The 19,985-nt window shown below is 43.5% G+C and overlaps 1 protein-coding gene across 1 annotated transcript in view; it reads left to right on the top strand.

Annotated features, from left to right (window-relative positions):
• Galnt14 (polypeptide N-acetylgalactosaminyltransferase 14) overlaps positions 1-19,985 on the top strand; it is a 199,037-nt gene that overhangs the window by 164,182 nt on the left and 14,870 nt on the right. Inside the window, exons 7-9 of the mRNA XM_090336175.1 lie at positions 6,410-6,497; positions 7,123-7,207; positions 8,665-8,768. Of these exons, the coding sequence (XP_090192301.1) occupies positions 6,410-6,497; positions 7,123-7,207; positions 8,665-8,768 (277 nt within the window). The remainder of the gene's footprint in view (positions 1-6,409; positions 6,498-7,122; positions 7,208-8,664; positions 8,769-19,985) is intronic.

The raw sequence follows: 19,985 nt of genomic DNA on the forward strand, positions 1-19,985 counted from the left end.
ATAAAGTTGCAATCATGCTGTATTATACCGTGTTATAGCTTGCATTTTTTCTCCTTACACAGAAGCCTTTTTTTAAGTGGTCTCTAAAGCAGCTTACCCCTTACCAGAATGGCAGATGTGTGGTGGTGTACTATGATTAGTCAGAAAGTTCATCCCCAGAAGAGCTGAGAACCAGGATGAGACCAGAGCCATTATGGTTGTCCCCCTTTGACCTGTTTCACCACCTGGTTTCTCCCCCTGCTTCTCCCACTTGCTAGCCATAGCCTAGAGGTGAAGTAGGCTGGGGTAGTATGGCCAGGCCTCTTTGAGAATAGCCATCACAGCTGTGAATTTGATCCTCATGGCCTCTGCCCTTAGGATGTGCACACGTGCACATGCATGTGTGTGTGTGTTATGAAATATATATAACAAAATTTACCATTAAATTATTTCATAGTAGGCAATTCAGTGACCTTACTATATTCCCATGAGTATGAAACCCTCCCCACAATGTAATTATAAAACAATCTTCTTTTTTAGTTGTTCCTGAGCCTCTTGGTTCTCCAGGCTAGTGCTCTGCCACTTGAGACACAGTGCCACTTCTTGCTTTTGGAAGTAGTGTATTGGAGATAGGAGTCTCACAGAGACTTTTCTTCCCCAAGATGATTTTGAACCTCAGTCCTCAGATCTCAGCCTCTTAAGCAGCTAGGATTACAGGTGTGAGCCACTGGTACCTGGCCTATAAACAATCTTAATGACATCTAAGGGAAACCATACTTGCATTGGCAGTCATTCTTTAATCCCTGACACCCACTAATCCTTATCTCTATGGATTTGCCTGTTTCGTACATTCATATCATTGGAATCATGACATGTGGCCTTTTGATCCTAGCTTCTTTCATTCAACATATATTTAAACTTTATGAACATTGTAGCATATCTCCATATGTCTTTTCATGGTGGAGTAATATTTCACAGTATGTATAAACCACATCTTGCTTACCCATTCATTCATCAATGCACAATTAGGTTGCTTCTACCTTTCTAATATGGGGACTAATGTAACTAAATATTCATATGCAAGTTTTCTTGAGTACCTATTTTCAGTCCTGTGGAGTATAGATCAAGGTGTAAAATTACTAGATTACACAGGAATTTCATATTTTGGGCATCTTAAGAAAATCTCACGCTCCTGGTTCATCCATAATGGGAATGTGGGCTCAAGTGGCTCTGAACTCATCTCAGAAACCTCCCTGTATGACATTGCTATTTCAGCTTCTGCAACTAGCCACACTCCCAGGTGAACAAAATCTGCATCTTCCTACCAAGAAGGAGTGCTGCCTGCCTATCTCTTACTAAATACTTCTCTGTGAATCATTCAGCCTCAAAGTCAGTTCAGCCTCCTTGGTTACCACTGCTACCACAGCTAAAATATTCATAGCATACAATTAGGCAGATACCAGAGCTGGATCTTGCTGTGTCCCATCCAGGGCTATAGTGGTTTCCTTGGGGCCCTTGCTGTCTTGGATGGTATTGGACCATTTAGCTGAGGTGGCCCCTGGAACAGGAAGTATGGGTCCATGTCAGCCTATGATTCCATGTGTCTCTTTAGGTGTCTTGTGTCAGTATAAAACAAGCCCCCGTCTTGTGAGTGAGGTGGCAGTTTTAAGCTGTAATCGGAGTTGGGGATTTTCAAAAATAGAACAAGATAAGAAAGAGGCTGGGCTTGAGCTGTCCTAAGCCATCTTCAGCTGATGTCTGCCACATTGAAAGCCTTTCCAATTTCCCTTCTAGAAACATACACCAAGTTGTTATTTTAAATATAGGACTCTATTTTCCCCCTCCTTATTCACATATCTCTTCAGTAGGAAAAAGATTATGAGAAGTACGAGAAGTATTGAGTTTTGTTTGGCCAGTTCAGGGACTTAAACTCTGAGCCTGGGCACTCTCCCTGAGTGTCTTTTGCTCAAGGCTAGCACTCTACCACTAAAGCCACAGTACTGCTTCCAGTTTTTGGAGGCAGTTTACTGGAGATAAGAGTCTCACAGACTTTTGCCCTGGCTGGCTTGGAACTGTGATACTCAGATCACAATCTCCTGAGTAGGTAGGATTTACAGGCATGAGCCATTGGTGTCCAGCCAGAAATCTTGATTTTTAACATTCATTAAATTTGCATAAATAATATCTTATATATTCTTTTTTTTGCCAGTCCTGGGCTTGAGCTCAGGGCCTGAGCACTGTCCTTGGACTTTCTCAAGGCTAGAGCTCTGCCATTTGAGCCTCAGAACCACTTCCAGCTTTTTTCTATGTATGTGGTACCAAGGAATTGAACCAGGGTCTTCGTGCATGCTAGGGAAGCGCTCTACCACTAGACCAAACTCCAGGCCCTCTTATATATTATTTGATGCCTTCTTTACATTTTCCTCTTTTTTTCCTCATAAGAACTCTATATAAAAAAGAGAAGGATTATTCTGCAAATAATAATTTTTCACAACTTTATAGATGAAAAAGGACTAGAGGCTCATGGAACATGTCCATTTGCGAAAGGTCATGTGTATTTCTAGATGGTAGAACCAGAGTGGGAATGCAAGTGCTCTGTCTAGGCTCCATGGCGTCACCTCCTTGATGATGTCCCCTTTCTGCTCCCTGCACCTCCCTCTGGGCCAGAAGCACCCCAGGCAGTATGTTTACTCCAGCCAAATTGAAATTGTCCACTACCTGCTTACTTTTCCTAGGGCGAGGAGTCTCTTCTTTGTGCAGCTAAGGCTCCTAAAGCACAGTAGGTTCTAAGAATGCCAGTAAGTACAAAATGGAGTGCCTCCAGAAATTTCTGATTGCTCATTCACAATGTAAATTTAATTATGTGAATCAGAGACAGCAGTGATGATTGATGGCCCCTGTCTGATGCACTCAGGCTCTAGGATTGCTTCTGATAAGGGACAAGAGGACAAGGAGGTAGGTGGCTTTGATTTACATGATGGAGGAGTAAAGATGGACTAGACTAGCAATGATCTGCCAGAGATTCTATCAGACTCTGCCTGGGCCTATGTGTAAGCCTGGGTTTCAAGTTACAGCCTTCTGTCACACAGCAAAGGCTTCTGCTGGGTCTAATATTTGTACTGAGAGTCTTTCCATCTGTGAACCTCCAGCAGAAGAGGCCACCCTGCACAGCTGTAATATCCCTGCTGCCAGCTATGACATGGCACCTCCAGAGGGATTTCATTGTCACTGTCTCTTAGCCGGTGCCATTGAACACCTGCTGTCCAGTAAGCTGTGTGCAGGGACTGGCTGAGGAACACAAGAGTGGAGCTGATACGGATGCTCCTGGTTGCAAAGCCAGAGCATGTCATGGCTTTGGTGGTTCGTTTATAACATCTCCTAGACCCTCTTTGCAAGGTCAGGGCTCCACATAGCACTTGGACTCAACTATCCTCTTTCCTGTCAGATCTCCATGACTCTGAGCTAAGCAGACGGTAGCAGCTGAGCCGTGACAGAAGTCAGGGGATTAAAGCTGGAGAGTGTACTCCAAACCCGTCACAGCCTGGGGCATGGTGGTTGCTGTGTAACCTATGCCTGGAGTGAGCAACTAGCCCTTGATTTTATCTTTATGTTTTCAAATATGATGAGAGATTCTTTTTTTTAAATTTTGTTTTATTGTTGGGGTGATATTCAGAGGGGTTGCAGTTACGTTCATCAGGGCATGGGTATGGGAGAGTCTTTTTTTATAAAATTAAAATGGAACTGTAGTTTTAGAGTCCTTAAGACCACTCTTGAACCCAATAATTTGCTAGAAAGACCACCAAAATCATCAGAGCTGATGCCATTATGACCATACTGATTATAATATAAGAATGCAGGTTAGCATCTGCAGCAGGAAGAGGTGCCTGGGGAGAGTTCGAGGTACCACCTCTCAGTTGTCCTCTCCCAGGGGGATTGTATGGACAGTACTTGCTTCCCCCAGCAAAAACACGTGGCATTAGGGGGAATGCTGCCAAACAGGAAAGCTCATTTAGGGGCTCCCTTGGGGTCTCCAACCCCGGCAGAGGTCATATTGGTAACTGCCTAGGCCAAGATCCTGCCCATAAATAATGTAGAATAGACTATCAGCTATGGCCCAAGGCTGCCATGTCACTAAGGACTCTCTACTAGACTGCACATTACTAGGCATTTGAAATAACACTTAGTATCAGGGTATGGGCTAAACATACTTTCTCTTTGCCAAGGTCACAGAAGGACTTTGTGTAGCAGCAGAGTCCATCTCCCACCTCCCAAACTCAGCATCAAGCAAAGACAAAAAGATTTTTTCAGTGTTACACTGAATCGCTAAGGACATTTTAGAATTCAAATGACAAGTGCATCTTTGAGTGTGTGTGTGTGTGTGTGTGTGTATGTGTGTGTGTGTGTGTGCGTGTGTGTGTGTGTGTGTGTGTGTGTGTGTGTGTAGTGTAGTGTATATCTACAAATAGACACACAATGACAGTGGTCCAAGGTAGGCCCCAGGGGGAAAATGGCAGCTGGGCAGGTATAGTACTGACGTGAATGAAGCATCTGTGACATCCCAGTGGTTGAAGCAATGCATTGGCAATGAGCATTGCTTTCCACCTGGGCCAATTGGTTTTCAGAGGCACCTTGTTACTGTCAGAATGAGTTGAATGTGGGAGGCTTAAGGCAAAATTAAGTCTGTGAACTTAGAATCAAGCACTCAGTGGATCTGGAGCTTAAAACAAGAAGACAACCTCATTTGGAGAAAAGATTGAACCAGGAAATTAAATGGTCTCAAGGAGAAGCAGAGGTTCCTACCTGAATTGACCCAAGGATGGATGATAACAGAGAATGGGAGAGTGATCCTGCTATTTCCCTGAGTCCTGTTTTTCCACCGGGTTCCCTGTGAGCTATATAAGAGTGCTCCCAACCTATCTGAATTACCTGTGGTCCTGATTTTCCGCCATCAAGCCGTTGACAGGGGTACTCATGCAGAACTGGGAAACATGAAACTCCTGCCTAGAACTAAGGACTTTAGTTTGCATAGTTTGGAAATACTCCCTGGATGATTTTGATGGCCATAGGCAGGGTGGCCTCTGGAGAACTGGAAAATGATGAGGTTGGAATGCAGGATGAGAGGCTGTTTATTTTAATCGACAGAATAATTGTACATATTCATGGGATACTCTCTGACATTTCGATACATGTACACGATGAGTAATGATCAAATCAGAGCAATTAGCATTTCTGTCACCTCAAACATTTATCATTTCTTTGTGTTGGGAACATTCAAAAGTCTCTCTTCCAGCTATTTTGAAATATGTGATAAGTTAGTGTGGGTTGGGTATACTTCATTGTGTTATAGGACATTAGTATTTACGCCTCCATTCTATCTTGGTAACTGTTATCCGCCTCCTCCTCCTCCCTCCTTGCAACACTTTCTAGCCTCTGGTGACCTCTTTTCTGCTGAGACAAATGCCACATATTCTCACTCAGGAGGAAACAGATTTCCATGTCCTTGTTTGCCATGCTAGGGAATTTATGCCTGATCTTTGAAGTGATCAAATTTTTGGCAGTTGAGTGACACATTCAGATTCGAAACTCTAAAAGCCAGCTTTGGCAGCCTCGTGTGGAATGGGAGGACAAGAAGAGAGTGAGTGAGATGGGGTGGGGTTTAGGGGTCCATTGGAGTTCTGGCATGAGATGATGAAGGAGAGGCAGGGTGAATTGACAGAGCTGTTTTAGAGCCAGAACTAACAAAACCTGAGCAAGTTAATGGGCATGTTAAAGATTCTTCATGTTGTGCTAGGGAGGGGAACAGATGATGATATATCAAGATAAGTAGGGAGTTTAGGGAAAGGACATGACTTTAGGGAGATGATGAAGGCTGAGTGAATGCATGTGAAGGTATTCTATGCACATGGAGGGAAGTAGTTGGGACTCTGGGGCTGGAATTACAGATATATATCATCAGGTGACCCTTATCAACCCGCTGATTCAGGAATTATAGACAAAGATCCAAGTACTTGGAATCAGAAATTTCCACTGTGGGTATGAGGCTTTGCTTTTAAGGACTTCAGGCGAGAATCGCCTTGCCAGCTGACTATACCTTTATTTTCTCAGGTGCCACCAGATGGTGAGGTGCTTCCAAAGTCCCTTCTTCTCGGTCTCTCCTTTCTCTATGTATTGTATTCCATTCTGCCATGTTTCCATAATTTTCACAGTGGTCACCCAGGCCTTTAGCAGTCAAGAGCAGGCTCTTAGCACATTAATCCTCAGAGCCAGAGAGGTCGTAGGGTCCAGTGCTTCATTCTGTAGATGATGAAACTAATATCCAGAAATAAACATGCTTTGATTTACAACCCCACCAACCTTAGGTCCTGTCACACTGCCTGACTCCCAGACAGGTTTCCCTATGAATGGACTACAAGGCCTTCTGCTTTTTCAGGACTACACTAAGGTGGTATGCCCTGTGATTGATATCATTAACCTGGACACCTTCAACTACATCGAGTCTGCCTCGGAGCTCAGAGGGGGTAAGTGAGGACTTCCTTCTCCTCATTCTTGCCTCAAATGGAGAAAGTAGGTAATATTCTCTCATTGCTGAGTCTAAACTGCCAGCCCTACATCTCCTTACAGATAGATACATACAAGAATGTAAAGGGAAGGGCCGGGCAAATGGCAGGACATTCCAGACCCTGAACCCTAGTTCTAAGGCAAGGCTCACCCTAGGGCCTAAGGATGTGGCAGAAGCAAGGATTCCACCAGATGTGTTAAGTCTGGTATGTTCTGCCACGTTGGCATTGACTTTATTCTCTCCTAGAGGCTCTCCTCAGGTCTGTGCCACTCTCAACTGAAAGTCAATTTCTAGGTGATTTGACTTGTTTACAAGTTAATGGGAAGACTTTTGCTTACACATACCTAACACTCAGCATCTGGCAGATATGTACTATAACTGTCCATCTTGTGCTATATACCGGGACTCTTTTCCTCTACATTCTACCAAAGGCCCCTCTCATAGCTAAGGGAGACCAAATTTCTCAGACACCAGCTTCCCTAAAAACTTAAGTGTGTCCATGAGCTTCTAGAAAAGGTACAGAGTAAAAAAGACTCTGCAGATAACTTGAGCAGCCAAATCAACCACATTGATGCTATTTTTAGGGTTTGACTGGAGCCTTCATTTCCGATGGGAACAGCTCTCCCCAGAGCAGAAGGCTCGGCGCCTGGACCCCACTGAGCCCATCAGGTGAGTCAGAAGAATGAATCAGAGTAGAGGTTAGACTGTACCACTGGACACTCCTGTTATTCTGTGAGAACATCCATAATACATGTTTACTGATTGGCAGACAAGAAAAGAATCCTGTACTAGATTCTCTCTACTTCTAGGAGTTTCCTATATCCATTAGGAGGTTTCTATAGCCATAGGGACTTGTGTCTCTGGGAATAGGGACCAGGTAGAGACCTATGCTGAGGAGTGGCATCAAACATTGTCCACCTTTCCATGGGCCACGATAGCTTTGTAATTCCTACTAACAATGGAGAGCCTGAGATGGTTTTGTTTGGGTCCCTAGTGAGGAAAAGTGGCCCCCATAGCCAGATCCCTCAGATCTTCGATGTCAGGATAAGTCTAGGAAAGATGGATAAGTAGAGGGTGCTGTGTGTTTTAACCAGTACATCGGTATCCTATATAAGAACATGGTGGCATGAACTCTGGGCTGCTTGTGCTATGCCATGGTACTCCACATTGTTTCTTCAGGCCTCATTATGATACACAGTTCTTGTTGGAAAACTCTACATCTGGAATTCTGAGTCAATCAGAGGGCTTGGCCTAGAACAGAGTTGAACCTGTGGTCTCACCATCAAGAACAGATGGTTTTGAGATCTCACTTGGGACTGATGGTGAACTTATCCCAAGCCTCTTGAGAGAGTCCAAGCTAATCTAAGTGCCTCAGGGGTGGCAGAAGGTTAACAAGTACTTGGAAAACTACAGAGGAGGCCACTGGAATGTGATTTCTCTGTCTAGTAACTTGGGGACACCAGACTATTGAGTCATCATTGTCATTTAAAATGACATTAGTCATTTTCATTGGATTGGCTTATTCTTATACGTCCTTTTTATAAGAATCTCTGTCATATTTGATTGAATCTTATCCCAGTGATCCCATTATGACTTAATTCCCTTTATAAAGACCCTGTCTCCAAATAAGGCCATATTCTGAAGTACTTACTATTACAACTCCTCCCTCCCAACACATCTCTTTTGGTTTTCTTTTTGGAGGAGATATAATACAATATATAATAGAGAGGCAAAGAAAGAAACAAGGGTGGGAGAGCCTGGTTCAGAAGATGGATATGCTACTGACAAATGCTATCCAGTCCTTCTCTGCCTAGTCAGAACTGGTCCACTGTACCTTCTCCGAATAATATAGATGCCCAGAGAACCCCAATGGTCAGGGCCTTGGGAAAGGTCAGTAAGCATGCATGAGAATAGTATAGTTGCCTATCTTCAAGGTCAGGAGATTTACAAGCAAAGGAATGAACCCTGAATTCGTCTTTGTTTTAAGTTAATGGAAAATACATTGGCCCTTCTGAAGAAAAGCAGATATAGGAAGAAACTGGCCTTAGTTCTGGACACCCAGGATTAGAAGAGTTTGAGATCATCTATTTCTATAACTGATCTCCCATTTCTTTCCAAATACACAGGACTCCAATCATAGCTGGTGGACTTTTCGTGATTGACAAAGCCTGGTTTGATTACTTGGGGAAGTATGACACAGACATGGATATCTGGGGTGGGGAGAATTTTGGTAAGTACCATCTTATACATTTAGACCCATAACATGTCATTTGGGGGCTAGGGAGAGCTTCTCTTACCTCAGGACAAACACCAAGCTGAATTGTCATACACCTTGGGCATGAGGGCCTGAGAGATTTGAGTGAGTCATTCTTTTGGGTGAAGGCTGAACAGGGCATCTGAACAGTGGCTGTAGGAAGGAAGTCAAAACAAGAGAAATTCTCCATGGGAAAGCTTGGATGCTGAGAACCAGGGAAATACTCAGGTACAATGTTAGGGAAAAGGTAAGATGTAAAATTGATAGAATTAAAAGGAGCTCTAAGTCCAAGGAGTCTGGTGTAGACTTGAATTAAGAGGACTGTACTTGTGCAATTTAAATTGGAAGAAGTCTAAGGAGGAAGAGAATGAGGAGTGGGAATGTCATTAACCTCCATTCACATTCCTTGGCTACTCTGAGGATAGCGCCTGCACTGGGTACATGGAGAGAGCCTGGGTTTGTCACCACAGAAATCAGTGAGTTGTCTTGGCTATGTCTCTTATGAGAAAGGAAGGAGTAACTTAGAGAGGCTGATTACTAGGCCTTGTCATGCACAGATCTGGCCATGGTGATACATGCCGGGGGTTTTCAGGCAATCAACAGTAAGAAAGCGCTGCTCCATCCAGCTAGTAATACCCTCATTTCTCTTGTGGACTGAAAGTGTGATGTCAGGATAATTATTCTACCTCTTGGCATTGCTGTGAAAATCCAGTGAAGTAAGCATGTTGGCATTATATGGGCCAAGTGTGAGTCTATGATCAGTTTAGTCACTGGGTATCACCAGCCCCTAGTGAACATAGTGCCTGCAATGTGAGAGGCCCTCAGTAACAATTGGCCGAATAAATCAGAGTAAGAGGGAGAATCCTGAAAGGGAAACTTCCTTTCCCAAAGCATTGGGAACACTGAGTATTGGCATGGGATCTTGAAGCAGGGAGCAGGCCAATGGGCCTATCCTGGCATTCAATAGTAATGCCAGACACTTTCCACTGCCATTGTCTCCTATCCCTGGCCCTAGAGTAGTTTATAGCTTTCTTCCCCAGTCACTAAGAATTATTTCCTGGAAATTTATGGCTTCTGGCCTGACCCACAGCATCTGTTCTCCCAAACTGGGCAGTGTAGAGACATCCATCAGAAAACTTGGTCTCCTGCCAGGCAGGGGCCAGGCTGCCGGCCCAGCAAATGAAACAGAAAACCCCAACACCCACTCACCAAATTGACCCTCCTGAGACCCAGACTGTGAAGCCCTTGAGCATTATGATAAGGTTCATTGTTGTGCCAATTTGGGGTTCAGGGGCAGGGTTGCGTTCAGTAACCTTGGAAACCATGGAGCCAGGTAGACTAGCATTCTCAGCAGGCCAGGCATTTCTCATACTAGGAAGAACTAAAAGCTGATTGTTTATCCTGACCTCAAGCATCCTCCTCCCTCCAATTTTGTTCCAGCATTGCGACTTGAACTCAAGGCCTGGGCATTGACATTTAGCTCTGTTTTGCTCAAGGTTGGCACTCTACAACTTGAGCCACAACTTCACTTCTGGCTTTTTTGATAATTAACTGGAGATGAGCATCTCAGAGACTTTTCTGCCTGGCCTGGATTGAAGCAAGGATCCTCAGATCTCAGTCTCCTGAGTAGAAAGGATTACAAGCTTAAGCCAGTGGAGGCTAGCTTCAAGTCCTCTTTAGTTAGTGATGAGTTCTGGCCTTTTCCCTACCAGCAAATGAATGTTCCCTGTAGTCGTTCTGATAGACAACAGTTACCCAATCTCTGTCCCAGTGGTTCTCATAATGATGCACTTTCACTCTTCACCACATTCTGAGTTGAGAGAGGTTTTTTTTTTTTTTTTGTATGGGATCGTTAGAACATTCTTCTAAGTTGCAGCCCTGCTCCCTCCAGCTTACCTGCTGGGGATTGTTCTGCCCTCTTGAACTACACAAGGTGAGGATGGTCCTTTTCCCACATTGCAGTCACATTTGCATGCAGGCAGCATGTCATTTTCACCGATGGCACATTTTACTCTAACTTCCCAGCACCTTTCCTTTATAGCAATGTTAAAACACATCTGCTCAAAACAAGAAGCAATCTCATCTAGCTGGTTTCTGAGTCACTTGGCATTAACAAGGGCTGATTTGAATAGAAAAGTTGAGAAAGGGTCCCCAGGAGGTATAGGAGAGACATTTTATAATCCACCACAAAAAATTTTAACCCAACAAAAAAAGCACACTGCAGACAACTATCACAGGAAACACTTTGTTTTCTTGTACCTCAATGTTCTATTATGTGATAACCAGCTAGCAGCACTTTGAAAGTCAGAATGGATTTCTGGATTTCTTTTTTCTTTTTAGCATTTTATATGTCAGCAGAATGTAATGCTTTCCCAAGGGTGGATGTATCATAGGGATCAGGTAACATCTACAGAAGCCTCTGAGTAATGAAGGTGGGAATTTACAAGTGGATCCGTGTGATGATTGAGAGGTGGATGAGATCTGGGCGCAGTGCTTCAGCTGGTGCCCGGGGTGAAGGAACTGCCTGTTAGAGCAAAGGAATCCTGGCTCAGGGTTGTTGCAGGAGCTTGTTCCCTGTCTTCCCAATCAATAAGTTTCAAAGGTCCGCTTCTCTCAGTATCCCTCACAGCCATCCACTTCTCTCCATCCTTGCCCATCCTCTAAGTGTCCTCTCCCTGTTCTATTCCTGTCATGTCTGTCCTCCCACTCCTTCCAGTATTCTGCAACCTCTCATGCCAGCTCCATGGTGGCTCCCACTTGTCCTAAGTAACAGGCCCACACTCCTTCTTAACTCCATCTCCAACCCATTCCATCCTCCATCTTTCAGTCCTCTAGCTGATAGAGGATGTACCTGGCCCTCTTCAATGACCAGGCCTTCCTTTTCTTCCAAAGGCAGGTTCTCCTGTGGAGGGTAGCCCTGAGAGGCCACCTCTGGAACTGTGACACCTTTCCTGCCCTCTTTTCTCATCTTCTCCCTTTACTCTCTGTGCCTTAAACACCAGATTTTCTTTGCCTGTTTTTGTACTGTGTCCTATCATGTACCTATCTGTTTAGTTATCTTTGTCTGTTCTGTCCCCTGCTTAGCCTAGAACTCCTTAAAAGCAAGAACATTTGCCCAACTTGTCATCCAGGCAGCCAAGAACAATTGGGTAGTCCAGAAGCCACACACTAAAGTGTATTTTAAAAGTAAGAGAGAAGGAATTCCGCATGTGAAAAAGCAGTACATTTGTCCTTCCATATCTTGGTGTATTGGTTCCAGGACAGTGACTTATTTAAAATGGCGTACTACTTATAGGTAATCTAGGCACAACCTCTTGTATGTTTAGGTCATCTCTCAATTACTTATAATTAATAAAAGTAAATGTTACATAAGTAATTGCTACACTCTATGATTTAGGTGGGATGACAAGGAAACGTGTATTCAAAATTTCAAAGAACATGTATATATGTTCAAGATAAGCATTTTTCCCCAGTATTGTTCTGTAAAACATAAGCCGTGGTTGGTTGAGTTCACAGATGAGGACCCTGTGGATATGGACAAGAGAGATAATGATATGGACAATGGATTCAACAATTAATAAGGTCTTATCTCATTACAAGGAGTCATGCTTAAGTCATGCTCAAGAATTCTGTTTGAGGGCCAAGAGTGTGGCCTAGTGGTAGAGTGCTTGCCTAGCCTGCAAGAAGCCCTGGGTTCAGTTCCTCAGTGTCTCCTACACAGAAAAAGCCAGAAGTAGTACTGTGGTTCAAATGGTAGAGCACTGGCCTTGAGAAAGCTCAAGAACAGTGTCTAGGCCCTGAGTTCAAGCCCTTGGACTAGTCAAAAAAAAAAAAAAAGAATTCTGTTTGATCATAAAAATCAGTAACAACAACAAACCAGAGCATCTTTCCTTTCTAGAATTTCTTTGTGCTCTGGATGTGTTTATAGACATAAATTGACTTTATTTCACAACACAGAAGTACATGAGAGTATTAGCCAAGGCAACTATGATTATGTTCAGTCACAAGCCACCCTTACCCTTTACCATCTCTTCTTTAATTTATTGGTTAGAACCACTGCAGACCATGCTTTGGCCACTCTTCCTGTATCTATACTTACTCTAGCCCCTGAATCATCATTTTGTCCTGGGGCTTGAACTTCAGATTCTGGGTGCTGTCCCTGAACCTCTTTTTTTTAAATAATTTTTTATTGTGATTAATAGAGGGTTACATTATATTCACCAGATAGAAGGTGCATAACTTCACAAACATTGATACCCTTTCTCATGACATGGTCCCCATTTCCCTCCCACCCTGAGCTTCTTTTATTCAAGCGTAGCACTTAAGCCATCTGAACTTTTCATTAGTGGTAGTTTGTTGGAGACAAGAGTCTCATAGCCCCTTCTTGCCCAGGCTGGCTACAATCCAAGATTGTCAGATCTCAGCCTCCTGAGCTGCTAGGATTACAGGTATGAGCAATTGGAGGCCAGCTCTACCAGATGTTTCTAAGATGAGCTGCCTAGTTTTGATAATTATATCTGCAATTTGTGATATGATCAGGCATTAGGGGAATTTGACTTTTAGACTTTTTTCAGAGTTAATTTGCATTAAAATTAGATGCTTAAACTCCAATTTATATACCATGAGATGTCTATCATATATCTCCGTACTCTGAGGCCAAACCTCACTTTTAGCTTTTGGTCTTCAGAAAGAAAAGGACTTTTTGCCCAATAAGGAGTGTGTGTGTGTGTGTGTGTGTGGGTGTGTGTGTGGGTGTGTGGGTGTGTGAGTTTGTGTGTGTGTGTTGGAATATATGAATCCACATTTCTAATAAAGGAATGCTTGGCGCAGATAGAAGGGAGAGAATATGGGATTTCTGAATTTAGAATGAGGATTTCCAAAGCACAGCAGGCACTAAAGACAAGGCTGTAAAGAGAGATGAGGTATAGCCCAAAAAAGATTCTTTACCACCCACCATCCCCAGAATGTAGCCTGGGATGCCAGGCTATTCCCGATTTGGGGATGTGTATATTATGGGAAGAACGCAAGCTGTGCAATCACACAGGAGTAACTTAGAATCCCGTAGTCATCACCAAGTGCCCTTGGGAAACTTGCTACACCTTTCCCTTAAAACTCTCAAAACTTTCCAACTCTTTAAAGCAGAGACAACAACCCCTGTGGTAGAGAAAGTAATCCCGCAAAGACATGCACATCCTAGTCCCTGCAACCTGTTCAAATGATCCCTTATATGGCAGAAAGGACTTAGTAGAGCTGATTCAATCACTGAGCATGAAAGTAGGAGGAAATACAGTCCATTGTGAGCAGAAGAACCCTTAGAAGTAGAGACAGAAATAGAAACAGGAGATTTTTTTCTTTGTTATTGTTTTTCTTTCATTTGTCTTCTTATCTGTCTTTGGGAGGATAAGGAGAGGGGCACAGGAAAGGATAGGTGAACACATACAGCAGTGGTGAAAATAACTACAACTTGTGGGTGGGTACTGGAGGGAAAAAACTGGGAGAGAGTAAGGGAAGGGGTGATAGTGTCCAAAAATAAATGTACTCCTTAGCTGACTTATGTAATTATAATCCCTCTATGCATCATCTTAATAACAATAAAAATACAAATTAAGGAGAAAGAAGTAGGGAACATTTCATACTAAAAGTAACAGGGAAGTGCCTCAGTCAGTGATTTGAAACTCCAGAGGAACTTAAGCAAGCCACTGCTAATTTGAAGACAGAAAAACAACCAGAAGTAACTGAGAAGAGTCCTGGCAATGACCAGCAAAAAAAGGATGATTGGTCCTGTAGCCTCAAGGAACAGAATCCTAACCTAGAACGAGCTTGAAGCTGAGTCTTTTTCAGATCATCCAGACAGGAAGAAAAATCCTGCTGATAACCTTGATTTTGGCCTTTCTGAGACCCTGAGCAAAGCAGCCAACTAAACTTGCCAAGTCTGTGGGGAATCATTATAGTGGCAACTGGAAAGCAGTTGCATTCCCATACCACAGTGAATTAGTTAGCCCATGCAGCGCCTCTGTTCCAGCCACAGCCACAGGCCAACAATGTTAGTTAAGGAAAGATTGCCTCTGACTTGGGATAGTTCCTTCCTCCATTAGAAAATGGGCTTACTCTGAGAAGAGCATCCATGTCCAGGGAAATGTCCCCTTTCCTACAGGTAAAAGAAGGTTAAAGCATCCCACTGCTCCATCCATTGTTTGAGCTATTCTGCTAAAACCCAGTGCCCAGGTGTGATCACATGTAGCCACCCTTTATGACTGCTCCTATATTTCCCCAGATCTAATGGAGTTTCTTCTAAAAGAACACTGGCTGTTCATTTTCTATCAGGATTATGGGAAAATAAGGGATTCCACTGTGGTGTTGGTACTCGTATGGCCACTGGTAATCATGATGTGGTTAATGCTTGTCCAGAAGCTAGGAGCTAAGTGGACCTTAACTGTCCCAGATGTAGGTGAAATGGAATTCTCAAAGATTCAAGACAAGTCTTTTGTGGAACAGCAATATAAGACTATATCTAGTCAAGTTCATAGATTCAAATAAAAACAGAATCGTAGCCTGTTTTGTGCTGCTATAACACAGTGGCACAGGCTAGATGATTTACAAAGAATGAAGACATTTCTTTATAAGAAGAATTGTCTGTTATTTTCAAGTAGGAAAGATCACCTTCAGCCATGGTCATCTTGTTGCATTAGTCTATGGCAAAAGGTGGAAGGGCAAGAGAGTATGTTGTAGGGTGAGATCATGGGAAATGGTAAAAACTTGTCCTTGTGCTAGGAATCCATTCATCTGATGACTAAACCCCTTCCTGATATAACAGCATTAGTCCATTCATAGGAGCAGAGTCCTCATGGTTTCTCAAAAGTTCTCACTTTTCTCTTTTTTTCTATGTATGGTAGAAATCAAGATGATTATGGTTCAAGACAAGCTGGGAAAAGTTAATGAGATCTCATCTCAACAAATAAGTACAGGTGATGGCATGTGTCAATTTTCCCAGCTACTCTGTAAGCATAGTTAGGAAAATCAAAGCTCATGACCAGCCACTGGCATAAACAATGAAGGAAATAGGGCTAGAGGTGGTTCATGTGATAAAATACTTACCTAGCAAGCACAAGTTTAAGCCCTAGTACTACCAACACACACACACACACACACACATACACACACACACCCTTTCACCTCTCAACATTTCTGCTTTGAGGATTAAGATTCTATCTTTGGAAAACATTCCAGGCATACCACAGAGTTTGCTTCCTGTTCTAGTAAGTAAACTTAAAAAAGTTACTGGAGGATGAAATCTCTATCACACAAATCTATCTGTGGACTTTTGTATGCCAGTTGCCAAATGAGTCTGCCTTCTTGCCTGCCACTGTTCACTCTATTCCTCTTATTCCCTTCCTTCTCAATAGGTATAAACATGGACAGAACAGGTAATGCTACACTGCCTATACACATATATATGTGTAGATAATATAAAGGTTGATGTAAAACAGGTCCCGTTGTGTGCTTCCCATGTGTATACGAACAGCCGTAATGTGCTTGCTGAGGAGAGAAAACTCCCCTCTCTCTTGCCTTCTACTCATGGGCTTGTCAGGTAGGTGTAGATTCTGATGAAGTGTTAAGGGCCTGGGAAGGCTGGAGAAACTAGTGGATGGGTTGATGAGATAGATGGCAAAAGACTGGAATAGAGGGCAGAAGGGCAATTTTCTCTCAACTATTAATCTGAAGGTCAGAGATAGCGAGACCAAAACAATGCCCTAGTGAGAATGGAGAATTACAGAACTCCCTGCCTGGAATGCAGAGAGGATCTGGGCCTGCGGTGCAGTCATTCATCACCAGGGGAGATGATGTGGGTGATGAGTCAGTGAGGACTCTTCACTGAGGAGGCCGTGGGAGCTCAACCCTGGAGAACAAGGCTCTTAAATGAACCACTGCTTCCATTCCTTGCAATTCTGGTGGAGTCCCGTATTGAGGCTTAAGGTTCAAAAGACTTTTCTGGAAGGCTTCAGTCAACCAGAAGGCTGAGCTCCCTAGCCTAAGTGGACACACATCCTTATTCTGAAGTCTAGGGTATAGAACAGAGCAAGACTACCATATACCCAAGGTTTTAAATACTCTACTGTGCCCTGTCTGCAAATCCTTGCATGAACTTGAAAACTCCAGGCTTCCACTATGTCTTGACTAGAGGGAGCACAAGGGCCCAGAACAGCCCATGAACTTCCCCAAACTTCAGTTATAATGACCTGGACTTTAAAGCAGAGCAAGGTAACTCATCCCAGGCTGTGGACTTCTCTGGGTGGAGAGGAAAGGAGAAGAGAACTAAGATGGGCATTTTGTAAGACTGAATGAGTGAGTTGTGGCAGCTAGTTAGATGTTTGTTGCTTGTGTTAGTTTTTCAAAGTGCTTTGAAGTCAGTATTACACCCCTGGCTGCATTGGCCACTGTCAGGATTCACAAAACATTGAGTTTTGGAGTTGAGGATATGTGATCCATTCCCAGGTACTTGCTGTCAGTTGCTCTAGCAGAGATATTTGCTTCTGCACTGGGAAAAAAAAACATCAAAAATCACTATATAAACCCAATATGGTGGCTCAGGCGTGTAATCCTAGCTACTCAGGAGCCTGAGATCTGAGGATCAAGGTTCAAAGCCAGCCCAGGCACTAAAGACGGTAAGACTCTTATCTCCAATTAACTACGAGAAAACCAGAAATGACGCTGTGGCACAAGGGCAGGGTGGTAGCCTTGAGCTGAAGAGCTCAGAGATAGTGCCTAGGCCAAGAGTTCAAGCCCCATCACTGACCAAAAAAAAAAAAAAAAGAATCACTATGATCATTATGTAGGGTTGTTAGAGGATGAATAAGCTTCTGCCTGAGGAAGAACCTAACAAAGCCTGGCCTAGAAATACAGGGAGGGGCTATTATCTCCTATGGCTAATGTTTGAGGATTTGTGTGATAGTCTACATGTTTACACTGACACACAGACACAGAAATGGGCTTCAATGAGGAGATGAGGCAAGGCTTCAGGAACATACCAAGAGTCAAGGAAATACTAGCTGGGTCAGTGGCAGGGTCATGAAGCATCAGCCAGCCCTGAGTGGGGCTGAAAGTAGAGTTGAGGCTGGTAGGCTGGGGGTAAGTTCTCAGCATCATTTCATAAACACAGGCTCACACGGGGAGACTGTGTCAGGATACTCAGAGACCGTTTGGGATGAAGAAGAGAAGGTGGAGATGGACCAGGGCCAGGTGATGATGCTGTCCAAGATGGGAAAGGTGCATTACTGTGGCCTAGGAGACAGGCCAGTCGACTCAGGGGGAAACAAAAGATTAGTCAGAGGGAACACAGCAAGAGAAATAGTTTATAGGTCAGGGACAATAGAGGTGATATTGGATAGATTTGCTTTGCAAATAAGGGGGAACATATGTCTCATTTGAATACATGAAGAGGAAGAGACTTTAGGGTAGCTGAAACACATGTATATCTTTAGAGAGAGAAGCTGGCACACAGAATGTCAGTTCTATCTAGTAATCAAGGCCATTATCTCTCATGTTGGAGGAGGTGAAAACCCTACTTCGAGTCTCTGCAGAGAAACTGGTTGGCATTCACAGACGTGAAGAAGACTTCCTGAGATTCAGAGGCACACATAAACTAACAGGATTCCACACCCTGACCTCATGTCCTTGATTGTGATTTCAGGAGCCTTGCAATGGCTCCTGAAATGCCAAACCTCGGAGCCTACAACACAGACAGGGCCAACAGCCAAATGCCTACTGCTCTATATTGGGGACCTTTACTGGGCAAAGTAAAAAATGCACGTAAGTCCCTAAGTTCAGGGGTGTCCTTTGTGATGCAGAAGATGGAATGGAGAAGGAAGATGGCTGTAAATGGTCTAAGTTAGAAGTGGATGCCTGTGGGTGAGGCACCTCAGTATCTGAGTTTTCAAGAGACTGGCTTCAGAAGGCGATCTCAGATGATGTACCACTGAGCTTCTGATTGCACTTAGAGTATACACAGTCATTCTCAGAATTCTATTTCATTTGATGCAAACGGCAGTCCTGCAGAGTATTTTTACGATCTTTGTTTGACATACAATGAAATTGAGCCCCAGCAATCTAAAGCAGGTTGCCCAGGGATACAGCTAGTAGGTTATTGTAGATTCAGGTATGCACTGCCAAGTTCTTCCTGATTCTTCTCCTGTAAGCAAACTGCAATCCGTGTAGGAAAGCACCTGGGCTGTGGGCAGAGGTGACACGGAGGTGATGGAGTAGGCTGGTGCTGCTTTGACTGCAGCTCAGTGACCTCAACAAGGAGGCATGGAGTAAGCAGAAGAGGACAAGTGAGAATGAGTAGAGGAGGATCAGTAGGAAGAATTCAAACTTAACTATCTGCTTGGAGAGCTGGGAAACTCAGGAAGTGGAGGGGAAGCAGATGAGAGAGGCCCTGGGGTAAAGCTCAGGCTGCTGGAGGGTCCTGGGTTATCATGCAGTGGAAAAGCCTGGAGTGATTACATCTTTGTTTCTTGTCCCAGGACACCTGGTCTGCTTCCCCATATCCCCTTACCTAGCAGCATGACTATTTTTCCCATCTAGCCAGTGTCCTTTACACTTGAGCTTCACTGTAGAAGCCTGGACCAGAAAGGAATTCCCACAGATTGGGACCTGCCTTTTCCAGAGTGATATAAGGATAAGAGGGTAGCTGGTTTACTTCACTTTATATGATTTTTTCTAAGTCTTTCCATTTCCTAACAATTGGGGCAATGTCATTCTTCTCTCATCTCTTTTGCTGTCCCTTGGTTATCTCATATTGTTATAGTATCTCACTTTGTTATCTGATATATCGGATATATTTGTATTTGGTTATTTGAAATTGGATAGGGAAGGGGGAAAACAAGATGAGGGGTGGGGGTGGGGGGGAGGGAAATGGGGACCAAGACATGTGAAAGGGTATCAATGTATGGGAATTAATGCACCATCTATCTGGCAAATACCATGTAACCCTTCTATTAATTACAATGAAAAATATATGAAAAAAATAAAATAGCTACCATAATTACTACAAAAAAAAGAGGGTAGCTGGTTCTGAGTGCAGTCAGGAATGGGGTTTATTGATAAAGAATTTAGAATAAATAATATGCCTATCTAGCAATCATTCTGCTTTCTTCAAAAAAAATCATTATACATGGCAGTTCTAAACAATGGCAA

This window comes from Megascapheus bottae, chromosome 7, assembly GCF_031878675.1.
Source record: "Megascapheus bottae isolate mThoBot1 chromosome 7, mThoBot2.hap1, whole genome shotgun sequence".
Classification (NCBI taxonomy): Eukaryota; Metazoa; Chordata; class Mammalia; order Rodentia; family Geomyidae; genus Megascapheus; species Megascapheus bottae.